This window comes from Trichosurus vulpecula, chromosome 6 (genome assembly GCF_011100635.1).
Source record: "Trichosurus vulpecula isolate mTriVul1 chromosome 6, mTriVul1.pri, whole genome shotgun sequence".
Taxonomy (NCBI): domain Eukaryota; kingdom Metazoa; phylum Chordata; class Mammalia; order Diprotodontia; family Phalangeridae; genus Trichosurus; species Trichosurus vulpecula.
Window position 1 is genome coordinate 218,046,484 of NC_050578.1, and position 22,673 is coordinate 218,069,156.

The 22,673-nt window shown below is 41.3% G+C and overlaps 1 protein-coding gene across 6 annotated transcripts; it reads left to right on the forward strand.

The window, feature by feature from the left end:
• Positions 1-205: 205 nt before the first annotated feature.
• On the forward strand, positions 206-17,294 carry LOC118853755 (zinc finger protein OZF-like). 6 transcript variants are annotated; one of them, XM_036763955.1, is made up of 7 exons: positions 4,201-4,285; positions 4,703-4,883; positions 5,461-5,634; positions 6,946-7,008; positions 7,374-7,500; positions 8,000-8,095; positions 14,089-17,294. In XM_036763955.1, the coding sequence occupies exons 3-7, from the start codon at positions 5,614-5,616 to the stop codon at positions 15,585-15,587; spliced, it is 1,806 nt and encodes a 601-aa protein (XP_036619850.1). In that variant the 5' UTR covers positions 4,201-4,285; positions 4,703-4,883; positions 5,461-5,613; the 3' UTR covers positions 15,588-17,294. The 6 variants fall into 6 exon arrangements, with proteins under 6 accessions (XP_036619848.1, XP_036619853.1, XP_036619850.1 ...); XM_036763954.1 differs by having other exon boundaries at positions 4,202-4,285; positions 4,739-4,883; XM_036763953.1 differs by lacking the exons at positions 4,703-4,883; positions 5,461-5,634; positions 6,946-7,008 and adding exons at positions 206-267; positions 1,445-1,808 and having other exon boundaries at positions 4,203-4,285.
• Positions 17,295-22,673: the final 5,379 nt, after the last annotated feature.

Consider the following 22,673-nt stretch of genomic DNA (forward strand, 5'->3'; position numbering starts at 1 on the left):
TAGACGTTGACGTCATTGTGGGTGGGACTAATTAGTTCCTTCGTGCTTGAAAGGGATAGGACGGAGCAATGCTGGCCATTAAGCCTACCCCCCCCCTTTTTTTTTAATTATGGATGATGGAACCGCGGGAAAATAGAAAGAGAGTGGCCAGCCGCATTCTGGGAATTGTAGTTTAAACTTTCAGGCGCAGGCGCACTCCTCCCTCAGCCTGGGATGCATGGAGGCAACTCAGGGGCTGGTCGGTACGCTTCCAGAACCAGTCTCCAGGTACTGACCGACCCGGGCATGCAGCCCTGGCCAGGCCCTCCAGTGCCCCGCCACACAGGCCGGGCTAGCGGAGGGACTGGGCCTGAATGGGGGGTCGGGGTTGGGGCTGGGGGTGGAGAAGAGCAGGAGTTCCTCCGGCCCCGGGCAGAGGGTGGGGGGCAGTGATCCCGAGCCGTCCTACGTGGACAGCCTAGACAGGCCTGACCAGGAGCCCGCGCTCCAAGCCCGGCCTGTGCGTGTGTCCATCTGTGCCAAAAAGAACCAAAAGTCCTGGGTACTGTGCGTGTATGTGTACGTGTGCGTGAGCCCAAAGCCCCGCGTACTCTTGCGTATGAGTGAGAGTGTGTGTGTGTGTGTGTGTGTGTGTGTGTGTGTGAAAGAGAGAGAGAGAGAGAGAGAGAGAACGAGAGAACGAGAGCAAGAGCGAGAGCGAGTGTGAGCCAGCCAGAAGCCCCGGGTAATTGTGTGTCTTTACCTGTGCATGTGTGTGTATGTGATTGTGAACCAGAAGCCCTGGGGATGAGTGCCTCTTTGTGTGTCACTCCAGAGCCTGGGTACGTGCCAAAATCCCTAGGTCTGCCCTGAGTCCTGGTTCATGTGTCTGAGTGTGTCAGTCAAGAGCCTTGTAGCTCAAATCAAGTCAGCAAGCATTTATTTAAAGGCACTGGGCATACAAACAAAGGCAAAAACAGTGTCTAAGTGTGACAATCAGTACCCCCTGGTTACTTGTGTCAGTGCTTGTGTCTACCAAGAGTCCTTGGTGCCTGTATCTATGTGTGCTAATGAAGGGCTTGGCTATGGGTGTCTGCCAGAAGCCCTAGGTAGTTGTGTCTGTATTAGTGTAGAGCCCTGAGCACCTGTATACATCCATTTAGCTCCAGAGTTTCTTATTGTCCCAATATGTGCCCTTATCTTTTCTGTCTTATATCTCTCTTGTTCCTTGCACAGTTGGGGTGCCCATGCTTTAAGCTCCTCACTTAATTTAGCGTCACTGTAGCTTATTAGGACAATTGTTATCTTCTCTGGTTTACAGCTAAGGAAACTGAATGATTTGAACCTTGTTACTGCCTCAATTGTTTGTTAAATGATCGAAACTCAACAAGAGAGCCTAGTTTGTGATTTCAAATTGTGAACATAAGCTTCTTTTCTGCTGACTTTGACCCATCTTTGTCCCCAGGATTGGGGATTGTTTGCAGGGGCCCACCCTGAGGGATTAAAGTAAGGGTCTCCTACTTGGAAACAGAGATCTGAGTTCCAGAGTGAAGCTTCCAGCTAACGTGAGCTTGTTTCTGACCCCCCATGGCCTAGTAAAGGTAGAATACCCTAAGCAGTGGAAATCCATTGTGGAAGATACTCAACCTACATGAGACCTTTGACTGAGACTTCATGGCAGAGCCTGGAAACTGACACGATGGAGCAGGTCTTGGAGCTGTTGGTCTTAGAGTAATTCTTGACCCTCCCACTAGTAGAAACAGAACCGTATGAAAACAGAAAGGAGGAGGTAACCATGGAGGATTTGATCCAGATACTTGAAGAGAAAGGTGAGTTCAGAAAAAGGGATTCAGGGATTTGGGACAGAAGGAGTTGGGGGGACTCACTCCGTGATAGGAAAGAGGCAAACAGACACTTCAGAGGAGAATGTGTTAAGGTGGAGGAATGGTGTCCAGGTGGGAAGAGATCAATGCCCTCACGCTTGTGATCCCAAGGTTTGCCTTTCTTTCTCCAGCACCCTCTGAATGCTTTTCTTTATCACCGAATATACACTTCCATCTGCCTCAGCTCTTGTGGTTCTGGTCCTGTGGCCATGCATGTACTTGGCTTATTAGAACGCACTTATCCTCCTCCCTATCTTCCCCCATGTAACAAATGAAAAACTTTGAGAGACAGAGTTTCTGGGTAATTAATTATCAACTTAATAATTAGACTAGCTAATAATAAGTAAATTGGTGATCAGTTTCTCTTGATAACCAAAGATCCGCAATGATAACCAAAGATTCTTAGTGGAAACAATGAATGCCTTAAATATCTTTGTAAAAGGGAATGCCTCTGACAAGTGAAAATTAACCCTGATTAGTGGGCATTTAATGAGGAGATGGGCTAGGAGTCTTCAGCTCTTCCTGCTGAAAATGTGGTTTGATCGTGAGACTCAGCTACTTCCAGCAGTCTGGACATGGGAATCCATCTCTATCCAGACTGCTGTGATTGGTTTTCTTCTTCGTGAGCTGGGTCACCCTAAACTCTAATGGAAGGGTACAAGGATAGAGATCTTTTTCCTCTGGGTAAGAACTTATCCAGACTGGATTCTTTTTACACTCTGAACAGAAGTAAGGTCTCCTAGTTGGGTGGGGTGCCACCCAAGATTAAAGAGCATGTTACTGAGGCCTAGGACAACCTCATCAATCAATCATGTCCTTTAGTGACTGACTTTTTACAGAAACTTTTTTACAGAGACTGACTTTACTTTTAAATGAAGAAATAAAAGAGAAAAACCTGGATGCCAAATTAATCACTGGTTATTAATATAATAGTAAAATAACTTCTCTCACCCATTATATGTCATTAGCCATATGTGGACATACCAAAGTCAGGACATAAGTAGGCAGGCTAGTTTTACAACAGGTGATTCTTTTTCTGCCCCTTCATTAGTATAGAAAAATCATTTTAATGATAATAGCTACCATTTATATGGCAGCTACTATGTGCCAGGCACTTTATAATTACTATTTCATCTTTTCCTCATAACACCCTTGGGAGGTGCCATTATTATCCCCATTCTACAGTTGAGAAGACTGAGGCAAACAGAAGTTAAGAGGCTTGTCAGAGGTCACACAGCTAGTAAGTGCCTGAGACCAGATTTAAATCCAGTACTCTCTCCACTGCCTCGCCTAGCCACCTCCATACGTGGTGAGATGGCGTGTAGCCAATGGGAGGTAGAGTTTTCTGTCTTAGGTTGTAGTTAGCTCTTGTAAATCCATGGCACATCCTTCTAATCAAGTCCTCTCCAGCCCCTCCAGCATACTCTCAGAAAGCATGGTGGGAGGAACATACCTTAGTGGTTGTTCCCATGGAGGGATGGTAGAGGGGCAGACCAGTCATCTTACTCTTTTGTGATGTAGCATGAAGTGTTTAAAATTCCGCAGCTACTTAACTGATAAAAATAGCTAGCTTTCATGTTTTAAGGTTTACAAAGTGTTTTTAGACTCACAGAGCTCTTTGCATATTTAAAGATTTTGATTCTCACAAACAACCCTGGGAAGTGGATATTCTTATGATCACCATTTTACAGATGAGGAAACTGAGCCTGAGAGAAGTTACTAGATAGGATTAAAAGTCACACAGCTATTAAGCTTCTGAAGCTGGATTTTAACTCAAGTTTTGCTGACTCCGGTGCTCTTTTTGTATACTGCCTAGCTGTCTGAGCTTGTAGGATTTTGAAGTTTGCTGACTTAAGTTGTATGTTCTTCCTCTTACACCACCCTTGTCCCTGTGATAGTAAAGCTAATGTTTTATGTTTATGAAGATGTTTTCTGCAAATAACCCAGCAAATAGGTTGTTCACATGCGCTGTGAGCCAGGGAAGGAAAATGGCAATACTATTTTCTTTATTGAATAAGATGTGGCAGATACATACTTAAAATCACACCACATGTGGGGTCTGAGCTCTGAATTCAGATTTCATTTCCTAATTCTTAGACCAGGAATCTGTTTCCTGAAAACTTCTAGGAGTATGTGGAAAGAGTCAAGGTCCCAGGCAGCCATACCCATGGATCTGTTCTCTTGAAAGGGAGGATTGGGACTGTTTCTGGGCTCCCTTTTACCTCCATCTTGCAAGAGTGTGGTGGTCATACTCAACAAAATAAGAAATTTGAACTTGGTGAATTTGGGAATTTCAAGGCCATGGATGGTTTACAAGTCATGGCCCTTTTCTCTTCCTAGCTCTGCCTTTGCAGGATTCAGCCCTTCCCTATGAGGGAGATACAGAGGAGAAGGGCTCTGGGATTCTGATGACCAGATCTCAGGTGAGTTGGAGTTTCTTCTATCTCTCCTTACAAACCATCTTGCCTCTCCTTAAGTAGAAACATTTCTTTCTCTTATCTAGCAGCTTCCCTACCCAACAAAGTCCCATCCAAGGTCCGGGATCCTAACTCTTCCCCCTCAGCAGACTTAAACCTATTCTAGTGTATGAAAGACTTACCGAGAATATCACCCAGATTTCTCCCTGCACTTCTTCTGTCCTCTCATTCATTCATCCAGCTTGTTATTTAGCCTTCCTGTGTGCTCAGTATCCTGAACTAGGACTATCAAACAAAACACATAGTTCTTGTAACATCAAAGAGCTCAGTCTTATTCAAGAGCTGCTTTCCTTGATATATCTGTGATTTCATTGGTGTGCCCACTCCCTCCATTAGTGCAGGTTCCACCCTTTCTTATTCTAGGGACTCTTAAGCACATCCTTCCATAAATATCCATAGAAAATCTACCCAACATGCTGAAGTCCTTCCTCTGGTTATTTGACCATCTCATCTTGGGCTCTGGTATAATAGAAGGCCACTGGATTTGGAGTCAGAAGATCTGGTTCAAATCCTGAGTCTGCTGCCTGCTCTCTGTGGGACCTGGGTAAGTTACTTTACTGATCCTCAGTTTCCTCACTTCCAATGAGGGGTTGAACTAAATGATCACTAAGGCCCCTTCCAGCTCCAAATCTTATGATCTCTTGTCTCTCATTTTCACTACCTCACCAGTCCACCTCCTTTTCTGATCATCCATGCCCTTGGTGAGGTCTGCCACATTTCATATCAGACACCAGTTGTGGTTGGTAGTAGGCTACAGGCTACCTGTGCCCATCATGTTCTGAGATTACTTGAAATCTTAATCCTCTGAAATCATGGTGGTCCATTATTTACAACCATATAAAAACATCCCTGGAAGAACAGCAACATTAAAGAGATGGACTTTTGTGTAAGTGAACAGTTTGGGACTATATTGTTTCCCAAATGTAATTCAGCCTGACTACTTTCTACTCAATTTTGAACCCAATTCAGCTTCCATCTTCAGCAACTGTTCAAGACACACACACACACACACACACACACACACACACACACACACTCTCACTCACTCACTGATGGACAAGCTCTATAGATTCTTCCGGGTCAAAGAAGGTGAAAATCCTTTTTGTGGGTATTTTTTATAGGGTCAGAAGGATGTCAATGACCACATCACCAGACCAAAGACTTTATTTACACATGAAGCAAAGAAACTTTTCTGTTCTAGCTGCCTGTATGACCAAAACTACTGGTTAGCAACATCTCCTAATTCCTATGTGCCTTTTAAGCCTATCTGCTTCATGGAGTTTGCTTCAATCCAGGTAATATGTACATATCACATACAAATCCTTTTCTTCCTGGGATACAAAGTTACATCTCCCAAGCTCCACAGAGAGCACTACCTAACCACAGTCAGTAGCATCTTCAACTTTTCTCTGCCTATCCTATTCTTTCTAACTTTTCTCCCCAGAAGGGGAAAGTGACTTCAGATTTCCCCTATTCCCCAATCAGGCTGTACATCCTTAGACAGATAAACCGAATTCAGGGCCTGATTGGAATTATGATATTTGGTTTCTAATTCTTTGAAGTACAATAAATGCCGATACATATTTTTGATCAAATTTTTTATGATGAGAAAGCAGGATATAGGAATCAAAGAGCTGGTTAAGAAGATGGTATCAGAGAATGGAATTTAGATTTCTGGACCAGGGCCAGGATAGAGAGCTTCTAAAAAATATTGTGTAGAATATATTTGCCTGGAGACTTGCAAGTCCAATAAGAGAGCTTTAAATTGAAAATGGAGGAAGGAGAAAAATCCCCATAGATACCTACACCAGCACAGTGTTACAGGGAATAAACAGCATGTACAACTTTGGCAGGCATTTTGGCGTAGCGGGGAGCTCATTGAGTTTAGAGACAAAGGACGGGAGTTCAAATCCAAGCTCTACCACCTACTATTTCAGACAAGTCATTTAATTTCTATGGGTCTCAGTTTCCTTTTCTGAAGCCTTCTGGCTTCATATCTGTGTTCTTATGATATCTAGGGTCCCTTCTAGCTCTAGCTCCTGTAAATCTAGGAAGAACAGTAGAATTTTCCAATAATCTAATAGATATAGTATGCAGGAACAGGGGCAGTTATGAAAATAACATCTTCTAATTGCAACATACAAATTCTCAGAGTACAAGTAATAAACAAAATTAAAGAGGTAAATGTAATCTCACAGGTATCACTGAGACTTGGAAGGACTAATTAATTAATATATCAATGGAATATAAGTATGGAAGGCTATTCTTTACTCAAAAGGAGATTAGATGGATGTGATGAGTTAGCATTATATATCAAAGTATACTCCTGTGTAGAAATCCACAAACTAGAGGAGATAAGCATGGTAGAGAACATTTAGGTCATTATTGGAGGACAGAGAAAGAAGCAATATTATGTAGATGTATATCTCATACTATGTGTCCCGGAGCGGGAGTAAGATGAATTCTAGAGCCAGATCACAAATTTTGCATGGAGACAGGGTATGGGAGTGATGGAGGACATTAGCTATTCACATACCGGAAGTCACCCTCAGTCAAAAGCAGAGAAATTGATAAATTCATGATTTGCTTTCTGTCAACATGTGTAGGAAGTGATGAAGGGAGCTGCCATTTTGGACATAATTCTGACCATAATGGACCAAATAAAAATGGTAGGTTCTTGGAAGGAATAGACCATGCCATCTTAAAATTTATCAAGGAATTACTAGACACCATATGGGCTATACTGTAAACTTTAGGAGAACTTAGGGAAATGCCTTGCATTGTTCTCTAATTATTTAATATGTTAGTTTTCCTCCTGAGCAAAACATGTCCCATATTCCTTTATCTTACCTATACAGTTTGGTATACTGCTAGACATGTTAGAAATCAATAAATACTTGATGTGGGTTACTTGCAGCCTTGAACACTCTCAGAAACACTTCCTTTAAATCCTCTTCACCTCCTCTTGCCCGAGGTCCCAAGGCCATATAAAGGAATGATCCCTGGTTCAACAGAAGTGTGTCTGTCTTTTCAGGAATCATTGACATTCAAGGACGTGGCTGTGGACTTCACCCAGGAGGAATGGGGCCAGCTGGATCCTGCTCAGAGGGGCCTGTACAGGGATGTGATGCTAGAGAATTATGGAAACCTGGTCTCTTTGGGTAAGGACGACTTCTTCTATGATTCAGTTTACCCACTGAAATGTCATTGTTTTTGCAACTCTTTAAAAAAACAAACTTTGCATTTTACAAAGCTCTGTCTTCACAGTTCTGTGAGGGACATAGTTCCAGCATTATTCTCATTTTTCATTTGAAGAAAGTAGAGCTCTAAGAAGTCAGTATCAAGCAGTCCATAGGATTCAGTTATAGTCCAAGGATTCAGATCTAGGACTTAGGACTCTGTAAGTCCAATGTTCTTTCCATCTTCCCATGCTTCTTCTTGGATAGTACTGATCCTTTTAGGGAAACAGAAATAGAGTGATCATTCTTCTTTCTAGGTGAAGTGTCTGCCCTTTGTGCACCTGGAAATGAGCAGGATCATTATAGTTTCATGATGTTACTCTTTTCAATTCAAAGCATCTTAAGGCCCACGGGGCCATGACTGAATGGCTCTTTGTCCCCAGAACAAATCCCCAAGTCCTGTGTCTCTCCTTACGAGCAGGGCATCAAGTTTCCAAACCGGATATGATCTCTCAGTTGGAGCAAGGAAGAGAACCCTGGAAGGTAGAGAGAAAAACCTCAAGAGACATCTGCTCAGGTGAGTGAAAACTAGGTAGAATGGGCTTCCCTGGGAATAAGAGTGAAAAGGAAGTAATGACACTGTGCCTGGCACATATTAATTGTCTGGTAAATACTTGTTGATCCATTGAGTAGAATATTGGAAGTTTTGGCTGGGTAGCTCTCAAGACTCCTCAGAACTCTAGAGAAGACTGAGGCTAACTTGCATAAAATCCTGCGTTAACCTAGTGTGACCTCCCTCAACATATCATAGAATCATTATGATAGAGTTGGAAGAGACTTTAGGAGTCATCTAGTCCAACTCCTCATCCAGTACAGATATCTCTTTTGTAATATACCCAGTGGATGGCCAGCTGGCTTTTGCTTGATAACTGCTAGTGACAAGGACCTAACTATTCTGTGAACCAATCTGTTCCATTTGGGTCTGCCCTTCTTCTCTGAGAGTTCTTCATTTAGATTGAGGTGAAATTTAGTTTCTGTAATTTCTACCTGTTGGCTTTATATTCTGTCTTCTCAAGTAAGGCCTTGGAAATAGAGAAAGATAGATCCTTTCCCCTATCTCTCAAATTTTGTCCATTTGTCTCTCTTTACACTCCCAGTCTTGGTGGAACGGATGCCTCTCATCTTCACTTAAGCTATTTCCTGTACCCTAGATCCCTTTCATTTCTCCTTTTCTGGAATTAAAATTGATGTAATTATAATGAATATGATAGTCTTATTCATTCCCTCCGTAGCATCTTAAGTCTTTTCCTGTTCACAGGCTTCTTTCTTTATCCATTCAAACACAAATAGGCCTCCCTTTAAAAAACAACAAAATAGAAACAAAAAAAAATTTGTTTTATAATTTTATTTATTTTATGTTGCCCCATTTTTTTTCTCATCAATTTCACTGTCAAGCTCTTTAAACACACAGGCTTTCCTCTTGTCCCACTGCCCACTTCATCTGTTTTTTTTACCTCATTTTCTACCATTTCATTTCCACCTGCTGTGGGTCACCCCTGCTTTCTCTAGCAGAACGTTTACCAAGCAAACCATCAAGTTTTTTCTGTCTTCCTAGCTAAGCTTCCGGGTATTTGACTATGTTGACCACCTCTTCATGTAAATCTCTCCTCCCATTGCTTGCATTACACTTCACTATCCTGGTCTCTTTTTCCATCTATTTCATCAGATTTTCTTTCTAGTCTCCTAACTGCAAATATCCCTAAGGGCCCTATCTTCCTTCCTCTTTTCTTCCCCCTCTCTCTAGTAATTCATGGTAAAAGCTAAAAATATCCCTTCTCTGCAGATGACTCTCACCTCCTCATCTCCACCCAGGTGTATTGTGTGTTTGCACCTGCATTTCGATGTGCCACTGCCACTTAAAATTCAGCATGTGAAAAACTGAGTCCCTGCCACCAATCCAGCTCTGCTTCCTAACTTCTCTATTTCTGTCAGTGATGGCTCTATTCTACTCTTCCAATCCAGAAACCATAGGGTCACATCAAATATTTTTCTTCCTTCATTTTCTTTGTCCAGTCTCTTACCAAGTCCTGTTGTTCTTCCTCTAAAGTATCTCTAGGATTCTTTCCTTTCTTTCCATTTCTGCTGTCATAATTCTGGTCTAAGTTCATATCACTACAGCTGATAGTTGTTCTCTACAAGGGCCGGCTCTCTCCTACCTCCAATGCTTCATGTTTATTCCTGTCTACTTAAAGGGATAGAATAGGGAAGATGTTGATTTTCAACTGTACAAATAAAGACCTTTCACATAAAAAGAGGGAGTGGAAACACCTAGCTCTTTGGCCTGAAGAGATTAGGAATTTCTGGTCTCTGAACCACGGATCTAAACTTAGTGACAAATGTAAGAAGCCCCCTGGGCTTTTTATAGTTAAGAAAAGAAGGATATTCAAGTGGAGTGTAATGAATGTGGGAAAGCCTTAACCCTGTTCAAAAACCGTATTCTGCTGGATTATATGAAATAGAGCTTCTCCTCCATGCTTCATCCACTCCATGCTTTCTCCTACAAATCCGCCCTTGTACATATTCTGTGCCATATTGGCATTGCATCATTGCATCCTTTCTCTCTCTTCCAGATACTGCTGAGCCTTTAAGGTCCTCTCAGATTCTACCTTCTCTGTGAAACCTTCATTGGATTTCCCAGCCCCTTTTCATCTTTCTCTTCCTTGAACTTCAAGACTACTTAAAGGCTAAACCTTATAGTATAGTATTTGAACATATGCTCTTTTGTTTTTCTTTGATTTTTCACGTGTGTTCATTTTGCCTCTCTAAAATGGGGGTATTAACACCAGCACTGCTGTGTTACAGAGCTATTGTGAGGAAAAAATTTTGCAAACTTTATAGCTCTGTAAAAATGTATGGTATTATCATTACGATTTTCTTATACTTTCCTTGTACTTCCAGTATCAAGTACAATGTTAGCACTCAGGAAATCATTGATTTGCTACTCTGGTATCAGGCAAAAAGAAGGTTTTTTTCCCCCTCTTAATTCTTATTTAGCAGGAATTTGTTGAATTCTGAGTACCTTCCAAAGAGGATACAAAATTTGTAGAAATCATATTTCTTTTCTGTAGGTCAAAATCTAATTGGAAAGACAAGACAGAGACATGAAATATTTAAGTACTATACTTTAAAGCAAAAAAACCCAAACAGTAAACTAAAGAATAATTCAAGGAAGCATAATAAAATGGTATAGTGGATAGGGCACTGGAGTTGGAGTCTGGAAGGCCTGGGCTCAAATCCTACCTCAGACATTAGTTTTGAGACTCTGGGAAAGTCTCTTAAACTCTCTGTGCCTCAATTTTCCTCATCTCTAAAATGTAAAAGAGGTGTTGACTTGATGGCTCTAAAGTCCCTTTGAATTCTGTTCAATATATGAACCTTTAAACAAATAATTAAGTGTCAAAATGCATATTATGGGGGATACAACCAAGAATAAAACCCATCCCTGCCATCATGGAACTTACTGACTAGTAGGGAAGATTAGATATTTATACAAATAACCATAAACCAAATTGAGAATTAATGAAAGGAAAATATAGTGTGTGATTTGAGATAAAGCTCTTTACTTCCTTAAAATGTAAAGATGGGAGGGTGTAACACAACCTCTAAGATTCCTTCTATCTCTAAAATTTTGTGATTTTTCTGTGACTAACATGGACCAGGGAGCTCAAGAAAAGACTTGTGTGAGAAACTAGGACCTGAGGCAGGAGAAAATTCCAGACAAGAAAAACATTGTGAATTAAAATTAAAAAAAAAAAAAGAAAAACATTGTGAACCGAGACTTGGACTCAGAAATAAACATCTTATATATGACTTTGGTAGGATTTAACAGGAATAATACCCTCTCTGTCCTCCCCCAAGAAAGGAAGGAAAAGGAACTTGAACTACCAGGTTTTATACTATTAAACAGTAATTATCAAAAAATTAATTGGTACTGATTTTAAAAATAAATAAGTGAATCATGGAATCATGGTTTGGAAAGAGATCCCAGAGAATATTTAGTCCAGCCTACATCTGTGGAGAAATCCCTTCTGACCACATATCCATCAAGTGGTCAGCCAGCTTTTGCCTGACTCCACTAACCTCCTTTGGCAGCTGTTTCCACTTTGGGGCAGATCTAATTGTTCGGAAGTTTTCTTTTATGTCAAGTAAAAATCCACCTCTCTGCATTTTATACTCATTGTTCCATTTCTCTGGTGACAAAGCATTACAGGTCTAATCCTTCTTCAAAAGGGTAGCCCTTAAATTTTTCGAAGACAGATATCATGTATCCTTTGTCCTCAGGGCGTCCCTTGCCCTCCCAAGTCTTCTTCTTTAGGCTAAACATTTCCAGTTCCTTCAAATGACCTACAGATAGAATGGTCTCAAGATACTTAGCTGTCCTGAGTGATAACCCTGCACTGGACACTGAAGTTCATCAAGGTTTTTTCTACTCTGTGGCACTCAGGACTGAATACAGTACTCTAGATATAGCCTGACCAAGGCAGAGTAGAGTAGGATTGTATATTACCTTTGTGGTGTTGGATGCCATGCCCCTGAATGCTATTGGAGAATACATTAGTTGTTTTGTCTGCCATATCATAGTATTGACTCACTGAGCTTGTAGCCCACCATAGTGACTTTTTAAAAGGTATTTCTGAGATGGACAGCCATAGCCAACCACGTGTCCACTAAGGATTTAGTTTGTATAGGCCTGATGATAGGACTTCATTCAAAGGCTGCCAGATAGTCTCTTGCTATCTCTTACTATAGGGAATTTATGCCCAAGTCTCTAGTAGCCATTTTTGTTTTGTTCTTTCCAGTCTAAAATCATTCTCTTTGGCAGAAAAAACAAAAACCAAAAAACCAAAATGAAAGGTAAGCAGCCCTGCCTTCTTTCTGTTGCCTACTATTATCCCATCTATCCAAGCAGCAGTGCTGTCTCTTCTTTGATCTCCCCTTTCCCCCAATATCTTTAAAAAAACAAAATAAAACTTTTATGAAGAGCTTTTTTTTTTTGACCACACTGAGCTCATGCTGAGTTTATGCACTCTTGATGGCACTGTTTCAGGACCCTGCTGTACTTTTTGAATTTACTCTCTTTTAACTGCCTTTGCTTCTGTCTTCTGTCTGTTGACTTTTTGTACATAGTATTATGTACAGTTCTTTTTAAAATCTAAGAAGGTCAGTGAGTTCCTTGTGCATTCATGTCAGACTCTTTAGTTGACTCCTCTTTTCTTTCTCATTAAAATTGTTTCTTTTTGTTGCTTGGGGATTTCATTCCTGAAATCCTGTGTTTCCTCATATGACTTCTCCCTGTAGAATTTTAGGTCATGGGATCCTACCTGTCCTTCCCCTAAACCAGGGGTGAGGAACCTGCAGCCTCGAGGTTACATGTGGCCCTCTAGATCCTCAAATGCAGCCCTTTGACTGAATCCAATTGTTCTGTGAAGTTTGGATTCAGTTGAAGGGCCGCTCTTGAGGATCTAGAGGACCACATGTGGCCTTGAGACCGCAGGTTCCTCACTCTGCCCTAAACCATTCCTGAAATCTGTTCCTCTAAAATCTAGGATGCATTTTAGATTTTGCTCAGGTTTTTTTCTCTTCTGTCATTAATCCTACTGTTAGGATCCTTACAGATTGGATAACTATCACTTACCCCCAGCCTTCACATCCTTTTCATCCCAGCAACCACTTTGTCCTTATGGGTGAGAATCAGAACCTTGGATAAAAGTTATGTCATTGGCAACCCTTTGAATAACGAGGTTATTAAGGCAAGTGGAGAAATTACCACTACTTGCTCTACTTTTGACAGATCTTTAGCAGAAGCCTGGATAATTGAAGTCCATCACTACTGTATGATGCCCCAGTGGGTGGCATGGCATCTGTTTCTCAGACTCCTTATCTATTTCCTCCTGCTGTCCAGATGGTCTGTAGTATAGACAGATGACTTCACTTAGATGTTTTCCTCCATGCTAACCCCCTCTGCTTCCTGGATTTCCTCAATTGAGTATAGCTTAGTATACAGTGTTTGTTTCTGTCCTCAAAATATTTTTTTAAACAAGTTCACAGACCCCAGGTTGACACCCCCTGATCTGTACCAACTTCTTCATTTTTCTAGATAAGGAGAAAGTGACTTAACCAAGATCACACTGCTAGTAAGCAACATAGCTGGAAGTCAGACCAAGGTCTTACCATTCCAAATTCAATGCTCTTTCTTTAGCCATATCCCCTGGACTTAGCTAATTTGTGTAATTATTCTTCTTAACCTTCCATTCTGCCTTGTTAACCCAATAAGGTTTTCTGTGCTCACCTTGCATGCTGGATCAGCCAGCCCCACTCCCTCCCCTACCCTCTCCACTGGAAACACTTTTGGCCCTTTCTATCTTTCCACTCCTTTTCCCACTCTGCTCAGAAGATGTTAGCATATGAACAAGTTGCACTTATTATCAATTTAGTTCTCCCTTCTCCATCCCAACCCCTTCTTTCCTTTCAACATGGAAGAGGAGACATTGCAATTTTTATTTCTTTCAGACTCAGAGACTATGAAGGAAAGCAAGGTGCCATCTCCACAGGAGACTATTTCTGAAGAAACGTCAATACAGGAAGCAGTAATGGACTCCATAAGGAGTGGTCTCTGGTACTCCAAGTTAGGAGTAGCCAGAGAATGTGATGGCCACTTGGGGAAACAGCAGGGAATTCAAGAAAAATATTTGAAGGAAACACCCATAAGCAGTAAAACCACCCTCATAGGGAAGAGAGAACCTGAATGTAATGAATTTGGGATATCCTTTAGACAGAACTCAGTCCCTGTTAAGCAGCAGAATGGTCTGATAGGAAACCAATACCATAAAAGAGGTAAATATGAAGAGATCATCAAACATAATTCAGAGCTAATTAAAAATCAAAGAAAGTTTTTAGGGACCAATGAATACTATGAATGTGAGAAAGACTTCAGTAGAAATACACATCTTATCCAACCTCAGAGAATCCATACTGGTAAGAAACCCTTTAAATGTCATAAATGTGAAAAAATTTTCAGTGAGCATTCATACCTTATTAAACATCAGAGAATTCATACTGGAGAAAAACCTTATGAATGCAGTGATTGTGGGAAAGCCTTCATTTGGAAAACACAACTTACTGAACATCAGAGAATCCATACTGGAGAGAAACCCTATGAATGTAATGAATGTGGGAAAGCCTTCAGATTGAATACAATCCTTACCCAACATCAGAGAATTCATACGGGAGAGAAACCCTATGAATGTAATGAATGTGGGAGAGCTTTCAGCCAGTGTGCAAATCTTATTCAGCATCAGAGAACTCATACTGGAGAAAAACCATATATATGTAAGGAATGTGGGAAAGCCTTTAGCAGAAGTACAAATCTTACTGAACATCAGAGAATTCATACTGGAGAGAAACCCTATAAATGTAATATGTGTGGGAAAAGTTTCAGGAAAAGTGAAATCCTCACTAAACATCAGAGAATTCATACTGGAGAAAAACCCTATGAATGCCATGAATGTGAGAGGACTTTCAGCCAGCAGGCACACCTTATTGGACATCAGAGAATTCATACTGGAGAAAAGCCCTATGAATGTAACCAATGTGGGAAAGCCTTCAGACTGAGTACAAATCTTACTCAACACCAGAGAATTCATACTGGAAAGAAACCTTTTGAATGTTATGAATGTGAGAGAACTTTTAGTCAGCATGCACACCTCATTGAACACCATAAAATCCATACAGGAGAGAAACCCTATAAATGTAATGAATGTGGAAAAGCCTTTAGCCAGAGTCCAGCCCTTGTTCGACATCAGAGAATTCATACTGGTGAGAAACCCTATGAGTGTCATGAATGTGGGAAGGCATTCAGTGATAGATCATCCCTTACTAAACACCAGATGATACATACTGGAGAAAAACCCTTTAAATGTCATGAATGTGAGAAGGCCTTCAGCCGGAGTTCAGACCTTACTCGGCATCAGAGAATTCATACTGGAAATTATAAGATCCTTGGAGTTTGACAGCTTTCAGATGAAGACCCCTTTTATGGCACAAGAGCAAGGGCTAGCGAGAACTGAACTGGCATCAGAAGATGTTACAATTGAACAGGAGCTGAGTATCACAAACTCATTCTGTTCCTACCTTGATTTTACTGTCATCTTCACACTCATTCTAGTGCTTTTTCCCTATTCGTTATCCTAATTCGTCCTTCCCTGAGTCTATGTATCTAACCTGTTCTGAACTGGTAACACTTTCTCTAACATTCTATTGTGACTCCTGGCTTTCTTACTGAGACTGAGGCTTGGCTATCTTTGCTTTTAGTCCACAGTTCCTTTCTTCATGCAAAAGTTCTCAACTGCTGGCAGCTCAGCAGGTAACTATTGCTTTTCTGATGCTGGCTAAATAGACATGGTACCCCACTCCCGTATAGACCTGGCTTTTGAAGGCAAAACAAAAACAAAAGCCCTCAGACTCTAGTAGCCCTGCTAAAATATAAGACAACTCTAGCAAGCCAAGGAGTCAGTAATCAGTTGTGCCAAATTGTTTCAACTTCTGAGCTGAGATTTGTCTGGGAATGAGTTTGGTATGACTGTATCAAATTAATTCATGATTGGTATTGGTAGCTCTCCTCTGAGATGAGGTGGCCTGGCTTGGGGGGATGTGGCATTTATTCCCTTTTAAGATCATCTTTTTGTACTTGAACACTGAGGGATTCCTCTGCCTTTGGCCAGGATACCTGGATGGCCCTCTTTTTTGGATCCCACCATTCTACTACCTCTTAACTGGGAGGAGTCTGTACAAATGGGAGGTATGGCTAACCTCATCTAAACTCATCAGGCATTGGAAGAGGTGCAAATAAACCTCACATCCATCCAGGGAATATCACAAACTTAAGACTGCTCCCTAAGTGTTGATAAGATTTTTCCCAAAAAATATCACATACACACTACCTTGAAAATAGAAGATATGTTTGATAAGCATAGTATAAAACTTTTTTTTAAAATTGGGGTAGGGTTTTTTGGTATTGTTGTTGAAAATCAATATGAAAATCTTAACAAAATTATTGACATGCATGGAGAATTTGATCCAAATACAGAATCTAGAAATCCTTTCATACAAACATTTATGCAGTGTTATAAAAGTGGACTATGCCTTTGGCATGGCTGTTTGCCACAGTGGATATAGTATTGGACTTTGTAATCAGAAAGACTTAGATTTAAGCCTCACCTCTGACCATGCACATATCACTTATCTCCTCTGAGTCTCAGTTTCCCCATCTGTAAAGCAAGGAGAAAAAGACTTGTATTGCCTAACTTATAGAGTGATTGTAAGGCTTGAATAAGCTGATAAACTCACAGATTTTCCCACATTTGACAGCTGTCCTTTCCACTCATCTAGAAAAAGTAAAGGAGAAACATGTAAGAGATAGACGTATCTGGTCCTCAAGTTTATTTCTTTTGCATCTATCACAGGTCATGGTCTGCTTCATAGGTCACATTTCATATCAGTCCTTCATTCTCTGTGAACTGCTTTCTGGATCCCCATAGAGTTTGGTAGTTGTGCCTATACCCTTTACTCACCCTCTGTCAGATCTACTTATCTACTGCCCAAAGTGCCCTCTTTTCTTTCATCCTTCCTCTCATAGAGCCTATTCCACAAGGCAGTGTAGTTTAGTGAATAAAGCACTGGTCTTGGAGTCAAGAAGACCTAGGTTCAAATCCTACCTCAGATAATTACTAGCTGTATGACCCTAGGCAAGTCACCTAACCTCTCTGGGTCTCAGTGCCCTTTTTATTTCAATTGTAAAACAAAGGGAATGCATTTGATGGCTCTTGAAGATACTTTCCATCTCTGAATATATGGTCCTCTAATCGCAGAAAGCTCAGCAAATACCAGTTCATTAACTGTCTCCATTAGATGTATAACATTTAGGTTACAAAGAGAAAGACTTTATTTGTATTTCAGCCAGCCACATTCTTTGGTAGGGAGATAACCAGTGAAAATGCCTTTTCCTAAGTCTCTGTCCCCTGAAACCTGTCCCTCAAGGTACTTGTAATTGAACCTTGAATTCTACAGCGTTCAGGTACTCTAGTCATAGGCTTTCCACTAAGTCAAGGACATCCAGAAACTTTATAGCTATACTCATGGCCAAAAAGAAGACCCAGTATATGTCCAAGTCATGCCAGTGGTGACATAAGTCATGGATTGGCACCTACTCTCCTCAGGTCTTGTTACCCATGAGATTTATCTTTTGAAGCCTGGATGGGAAATCATCATGAACTCCTAAAACTGGTTATCATACCAAACAGGAGGTTGGGAGTGGGGTGGGTTTGAGGTGTGTTTTAAATGGTATTGTATATACCCCATCACATGGAATCTACCAAAGATCATCATTGGCTCCTACTAATGTACCTAGAATTGTATCTAACCATCCCTACCATTCTGGAGCACCTAGAAAATACAGGGAATTCATCATTGTATTAAATGGCACAAAGGCTCAGTGCCACCATCCCTGTACTTCCTGAAAGAATCAGAAATCCCTGTCCTTTAGGAATCTTTGGAGATAAATGTGTGGAGAGAGTTCTCCCAAAGAGGCTCTGATGCTTTGTGAAGAGCAGTATGTTCTTCTTTTGCCCTTACTGCCCAGAACTGCTACCATCTCCTGTTAATTCTGGACGAATTATTCTGGACAGTGGTGTTTATTATAATCTGATGTGTATATGGGAAGCCGATGAATGAAGAAAAACAGTTTTCAAATTCCATATGACCAGCTAGAGTATACTTTCATGCCATTCAAACCATGTAACATCCTGGGGATATTCCAGAGTTTCATGAATATCATCTTTGACAGCTGCTGGGCTATGGGGTTGTGGTTGACCTGGATGACATCCTAGTATGCTTCCAGAAACATGACCAGCACAACCAGCTAGCCTGCAGTATACTGGCCTGTATCCACAAATACCAGCTCTATGTGAATCTGGAAAATGCTAGTTCAACCAGGGTATGGAATTCCTGGGGTACTTCATGAGCTAGCAGAGAGTAAGGATGGGCCCACACAAAGTGGATACCATATAGAAGTTTTATAGTTTCATGGATTGCTATAGCCGTTTCATTCCTGAGTTGTTATTGATAGAGTCCTTCACCAAACTGTTAAAAATCCAAAAGTCTTCCATGGCCAAAAATATCTTTAGGAAACTAAAACACATTCACATATATGTACCTCCATCTTGAGATTCTCCAACCTTCACCAATCATTCATTGTGAAAAGACATCCCCCAGTTTGTAACAGAAGCCATTTTCTCTTAGACCAGGAGTGGGGAACCCGTGGCCTCAAGGCCACATGTGGCCTTCTAGGTCCTTGGGTGCAGCCTTTTGACTGAGTCCAAGTTTTACAGAACAAACAGGCAGTTGTTTTTCTATCTAATACTTCCCCCTGTTCTCATTGAAGAAGGAAGAGGAAAAAGCTCTAAGAAATATGCATAGTCAAGCAAAACAAATTCCCCCATTGGCCATGTCCAAACATACCTCATTCTACGTCTTATGTCCTTTACCTCTCTGTCAGGAGGCAGGTAGCATGTGCTATCACACTTCTCTGAAATTATGTTTGGTTATTGTGTTTTAAATCCTTCAAAGTTGTCTTTTTAACATTGCTGCCCTTGTATAAATTGTTGTCCTGGTTCTGTTTAGTTTACTCTGCATCAGTTCATAAGTCTTTTTTTTTAAATTTTTAACATTTCAGATCAAGCATTTTTTTTTCTCCCTCTCACCTCTCCTTGTCTCCAATTGGAAAAAAATTTTTTTTAACAAATATGTATAGTCAAGCATGGCAAAATCTCATATTGGCCATATCCAAAAATGTATATTTCATTCTGTACGTTAGTCCATCATCTCTATGTCAAGACATAGGTAACATTTCATCGTTGGTACTCTGGAATCATGGTTAATCATTGCATTGATAAGAATTCTTAAGTCTTTCCAAACTGAAAATTGTTCAGATTTACAATGTTGATGTGATGGTGTTAAGTTATTCTCCTGGTTCTGCTCACTTATGAGCATTAACTACATTAGTTCATATAAGCCTTCTGGGGGGGAGGGGGGCGGAGCCAAGATGGCAGCTGGAAAGCAGGGACCAGCGTGAGCTCCCAGCTGAGTCCCTCCAAAAACCTATAAAAAATGGCTCTGAACCAATTCTAGAACTGCAGAACCCACAAAACAGCAGAGGGAAGCAGGGCTCCAGCCCAGGACAGCCTGGATGGTCTCTGGGTGAGGTCTATCCCACATGGAGCTGGGAACTGGGAGCGGAGCTGAGCAGAGCCCAGTGAGGGGCGCGGGCCAACCAGACCAGGAGCCAGGAGGAATGTGCCCTACCACCCTGAATCAGTGAGCTGCGACAGTCACCAGACTTCTCAACCCACAAACACCAAAGATAGCGGAGAAGGTTAGTGGGAAAAGCTGCGGGAGTGGAAGGAGTTCCTGGTTCGGCTTCCACCCTGGGGGCAGCGGAGGTGGGGCAGCTACAGCTGCTGTTGCTTCTGGCCCCAGGCTCACCTGGTGGGAGGAATTAAGTGGTGGATCAGAGCAGGAGTGCACAGCCTGCTGAAGATCTAAGCCCAGTCCGGGTTGGGGGTTCTTGGGGAAGGAGTAGTGCTGGTGTGACAGAGCTGGCACCTCCCCCCCAAACGTGGAACATAGAACTCTTTAGTCTACAAGCAGTCATACCCCACTGAAAAACTCAAGGGTCAAGTTAGTTGGTTGGGAATATGGCCGGGCAGCGAAAACGCACCCAGATTCAGTCTCAGACTTTGCATTCTTTCTTTGGTGACAAAGAAGACCAAAACATACAGACAGAAGAAGTTAACAAAGTCAAAGAGCCTACAACAGAAACCTCCAAGAAAAACATGAACTGGTCCCAGGCCATGGAAGAGCTCAAAAAGGATTTGGAAAAGCAAGTTAGAGAAGTAGAGCCTTCTCAAGCTTCTCTAAAACCATGTCTTCATTTCTGGTTCTTTGCCACTACAGAAAGAGCTGCTGTAAATATTTTTGTACATGTGCATCTTTTTTTTTATCTCTTGCTTCGATCACTTTGTGGCATAGTCCTCATAGTAGTGTTGCTGAGTAAAAGTATATTTATGGGCACAGTTCCAAATTGCCTTCCCGAATGGCTATACCAATTTGCAGCTCCACCAAAAGAGTATTAGTGGGCCTGTTTTCCCATAGCCCCACCAACATTTGTCCTTTTCTTTTTCCGTCAGTTTGCTCTCCATGCCTCAGCTGTTTTTCTTCTCCAATCTGTTCTCCACAGCTGCCAAAGTGATATTCCTGAAGCTTGAGTCTGGCCATACCATTCCCCTGCTCATTGTTTTTAGGATAAAATATATAAATTTCTCCATTTGGCATTTAAAATCCTTCACACTGACTCCAACCTATCTTTTTAGATTGATTTCACATTATTCTCCTTCACATTATCTGTTCCAGTGAAAACTGGCCTATGTGCTGTTACACAGGACTCAACATGCCTTTGCATAGGATGGCATCCCTCATACTTGGATGCTATCCCTCCTCAGCTCTGCCTTTTAGTATCACTAATTGCCTTTAAGACTTAGTTCACAGGCCAGCTTCTATATGAGTTTTTCCTGATTCCCCTCATCCCCCAGTTGTTAGTGTCCTCCATCCCTTGCAAATTATATTTACTTATCTCTTTGCATGTCTCCCCCTATACCTAGTAGTTTGTAAGCTCCTTAAAGGTAGAAATTATTTTGTCTTTGTATCCTGGCCTCTAACTCAGAGCTTTAGACAAAGTAGACAATTAAATGGTTTTTAAGCTAAATTTGAATTAAAATCCTGGTACTACCAAGTGACTGAGGGTTCCTTTTCATGAAAGATAAGCTCTGTATTGTCTCTGCTACAGCAAATTCATGGAGCCTGCAACTTAGCTCCCAGCTGGGTAGCTTCAAGGCTTTCTTTTTAGTCTATCTGCATTTTCTACTCCTCTCAATTCCATGCTTATCCCACCTCTAACAGCTTTTGGGTATTATAAATTATCATTGAATAGGACTGATAGATCTATGTTCCTCCTCAGGAGTGGAAAAACCAGTGAAGGTCCTAGAAAAGAAAGAATGAAACATTCTTTCACAGCAAAGAACATAGCCTAGTTTTCCAGGTTGGGTTGACAGTAGGACTATGAGAACAGCATATGGTTTATTGTGCGCTGTCAAATACAACCTCTGTATTAGGTGTTTTTGTTTATTTTTTTCTTTTTCACAAAAAAGGGTTCAGTCTGCAGAGAGAGTGTGGGAAATGATTGTGATGTAAAGACAAAAGGAATCAATAAAATGTGCTTTAAAAAAAAAAAGAAAATCCACTTCATTTTTCTAGAAATTACCCTTTGTCCTTCTGTAACAGCAAGCACCCTGGCACACCCAGATTGGCCCGCTAGCCCAGGTTCTTTGATCTGCTTTTAAAGGAAAGGTAGCTTTTGAAGGGGTTAACAATCTTACTTTTAATTACATTCACTAGTTCAGGGAAAAGTCAGCACCCTGAACATGGAGAAAATACAGAGAAAATACAAACAGAGAAATTAGCACAAAGACCAACAGACAGGGTTCCAGCTGTCCGATCAAAGAAATACAACCACCTACATATAGCACTGGATGGGGGGAACACAGATACATCTGAGTAGTGGGGGTGGGGGGCTCTGAACAAATGGCTACTCACAGTCCTGTCCAGGGAATCAAAAGGTCCTTTTCATAAGCAAACCCCCAAAGCAAAATACCAACCATAGGATATATATACACAATTTTGACAAATAGGCCCAGAGTCAGAAGGCATCACAACCCTCCTGACTCAGTGCCTAATTAACTTAGTACCAACAAGTGTGAAAGCCTTCCTAAAAGCAAGCTTCCCCTTTAAGCAAGTTCCTCCTGTGTGGTACAGATTTACAAATCCAAAAATTAAAAACAGAAGCATCTCAAGGTGAAAGTAGAAAGGAAAATTTATTACGATCCCACGGGAAAGGGCAACTCCAGACACCTCTCAGTGTCAGAGCGCACTGGACACAGAGAATTGGGGTGTTTATATAGGTCCCTAACTGCAATTACCTCCCAACC

Bases quoted from the DNA above. Each gene is read 5' to 3' on its own strand.
- LOC118853755 (XM_036763953.1), top strand. From the start codon at position 1,775: ATGGAGGATTTGATCCAGATACTTGAAGAGAAAG. The intron at 1,809-4,202 runs GTGAGTTCAGAA...TTCTCTTCCTAG, and splicing joins CCAGATACTTGAAGAGAAAG to CTCTGCCTTTGCAGGATTCA. The intron at 8,096-14,088 runs GTGAGTGAAAAC...TATTTCTTTCAG, and splicing joins CTCAAGAGACATCTGCTCAG to ACTCAGAGACTATGAAGGAA.